General features: G+C 37.1%; 1 protein-coding gene and 1 non-coding gene across 2 annotated transcripts in view; both read left to right on the forward strand.

The window, feature by feature from the left end:
• Positions 1-2,500, forward strand: part of LOC137979234 (ribokinase-like) — a 10,647-nt gene that overhangs the window by 791 nt on the left and 7,356 nt on the right. Inside the window, exon 3 of the mRNA XM_068826444.1 lies at positions 1,076-1,139. Within this exon, the coding sequence (XP_068682545.1) occupies positions 1,076-1,139 (64 nt within the window). The remainder of the gene's footprint in view (positions 1-1,075; positions 1,140-2,500) is intronic.
• Trnas-gga (transfer RNA serine (anticodon GGA)) lies at positions 1,547-1,619 on the forward strand. The gene has a single exon. It is a non-coding gene; the product is annotated as a tRNA-Ser (tRNA).

Consider the following 2,500-nt stretch of genomic DNA (forward strand, 5'->3'; position numbering starts at 1 on the left):
CCTACATCGTTAATTACCAAAAAGTAAATGGAACGCCAACGAATGACAACAGGATTTCCTTCTTCGTTTAGTGAATGGGGTTCCTTTTAAATTCCTAGCCTTAAACCAGCTTAATCAAAAGGAAAACTTGCTTAATCGCCTAAACATAAATTAAGTTGTAAATAATGAAAGGAATGAATATTCATTTGTGGTAGATTTTATGCTTTTTAATTCACTGACGGAAATCGACCACAATTGTTAAGAAACAAAACACTTTCTCAAAATGGTACCCTTTATAGACAGGGGTTTGTTTGACTATAAAGCTTAGGGAAGACCATAAATTTTTATATTTAAGCGCAATTTCAGTTCATCCAAAACTATTTTGTTTGTTTTTCGTCTCTTAAGTAATGTCGGGGTAAATACGCCTCGATTCATCAGCTAGTGCTGGCTGCGTGATCGTAAAGCCTCTTAAAACGGGGTTTAACAAGCTCGTCACAATCAGCGAAGTTCATGTTATTCTTGAAACAACTGTCTGTTTTTCGATGTGCCGCGGAGAAGTTCAAATGCGCCTCGATCGTTTCATACAACAACTTTGGGTTGGCAAATTTGAACAGACGTTAAGTGTTCTTGTGTGTTTGGTTATACAAATACAGTAGATTTGCAACAGCCTTAGATCTAAAATTTGAGTGGTTTTACAGTTCTGAAGAACAATCCGGGCTGTTTTCAGTTAACATCCCAAAAGCAAATATTTTGACTTTGTAAACATCGCATCTGTCTAACACTGTTTTACTTTCTCACATCTGTCTTTTGATCAAAATAAAACCTTGGTTATTTATTTTCATATTTCGGAAGTTCTTCATTATGAGTTTTACTGGTGAGAATGGGTTCATTTTCTAGCTTAGATCAATCTCTAATTAACCCCAGTTGTAAATATATTCCATAGATTTGGAAAGTCCTAAAATGGGAATGCACAATTGACATGACCTCTCCAAAGTGGCAAATTATTTGGCTTGCTGGCATTTTTCTCGAAAAGAAATAATACATGAACTCTGTCAGTGAAATAGTTGAGAAGATTTCAGCTTTCTTTTTTTTGCAGGTAGGGAATGATTCGTTTGGAGAGAGGTACATTGAAAATTTTAAACGAAATGGAGTTAATACAGGTATGAATCACTTCGTTGTCATGTATAGTAGTAATCAATGAAGCTATGATCTTCGCAGTTATGAACGCAATTTTTACAATTGCGTAGAGAAGCCTGAAAAATTCAGGACTTCAACGGGGTTTGAACCCGTGACCTCGCGATTCCGGCGCGATTCTGCTGCGACGCTCTAACCAACTGAGCTATGAAGCCACTGACGTTGGGAGCTGGTGAAGTGAAGCTATGATCTTTATGATTTTTCAGGCTTCTCTACGCAATTGTAAAAATTGCGTTCATAACTGCGAAGATCATAGCTTCACTTGATTTCATATCCGCAGTTCATATATGATTCATTTCATATACCATTTCATCATTGATTCATTCCTCACGGGACCATTAGAACCCACAAATGACCAGCTCCCAACGTCAGTGGCTTCATAGCTCAGTTGGTTAGAGTGTCGCACTGGAATTGTGAGGTCACGGGTTCAAACCCCGTTGAAGTCCTGAATTTTTCAGGCTTCTCTACGCAATTGTAAAAATTGCGTTCATAACTGCGAAGATCATAGCTTCACTTGATATAGTAGTAATGTCAGTGAGGTTTGTCAAGCTGTTGTGTTGTATCCAGGTTTTGCAGGGTAGAGGTTCTCTGGACCCCTTTGCCAAGTATTTGGGGGTCCTTTCAATATTAATATTAAATTAAATTAAATTAATCAACATTTAATTCACTAATGGATATTAATAATCACAGTGATGGTTGAAGTTCCTTGAAACACTGTGAATGACAATATTGCTTTCAAGGTGAACTTTTGTTTACTTCTGAAAGCCAAGAATAGTGGTATCGTTAGGATAAATGACACGCTCGTGCTTACAGCTTGACTTTACGAATTTGCATAATATTTCAAGCTATAAATTTGTACGTTGACAACAACCCCCTTCTTAGTATTTTAACCGAATGCAACACTGTAAAATGCTTTCAGTCTTTAGTATCGTGGAGTTGTGATGTTGGCCAATCTTTGTTCAGAGGGTCTGACTGGATTGGCCAGACTAGCATGTTTCACAAAAGTCAGGAACTGACAAATTACTGTTCTTCAATAACTTGACCATTAAAATTTTTATTGGGTTTGAATATTATTTTGCATGATATGTACATGGGTTGACACACAAATTCGACTTAAGATATAGACACATGGCAAATGCTAAATTTTCTGAAATCTTGCTCAGTGGTTCTGAATCATTGGGAAAAGAACATCTAGTTTCTTTACTTTGCAAAAAAGGGAAATTAGCAAAATTAATGAATCCAACACCTTGTAGCACGAGTATTAGTCTGCGTGAGGATGTCACACCGTGTTATGCTACTAGCTACACACTTAAGGGCGGCACCTACT

Source organism: Montipora foliosa, chromosome 12 (assembly GCF_036669935.1).
Source record: "Montipora foliosa isolate CH-2021 chromosome 12, ASM3666993v2, whole genome shotgun sequence".
Taxonomy (NCBI): domain Eukaryota; kingdom Metazoa; phylum Cnidaria; class Anthozoa; order Scleractinia; family Acroporidae; genus Montipora; species Montipora foliosa.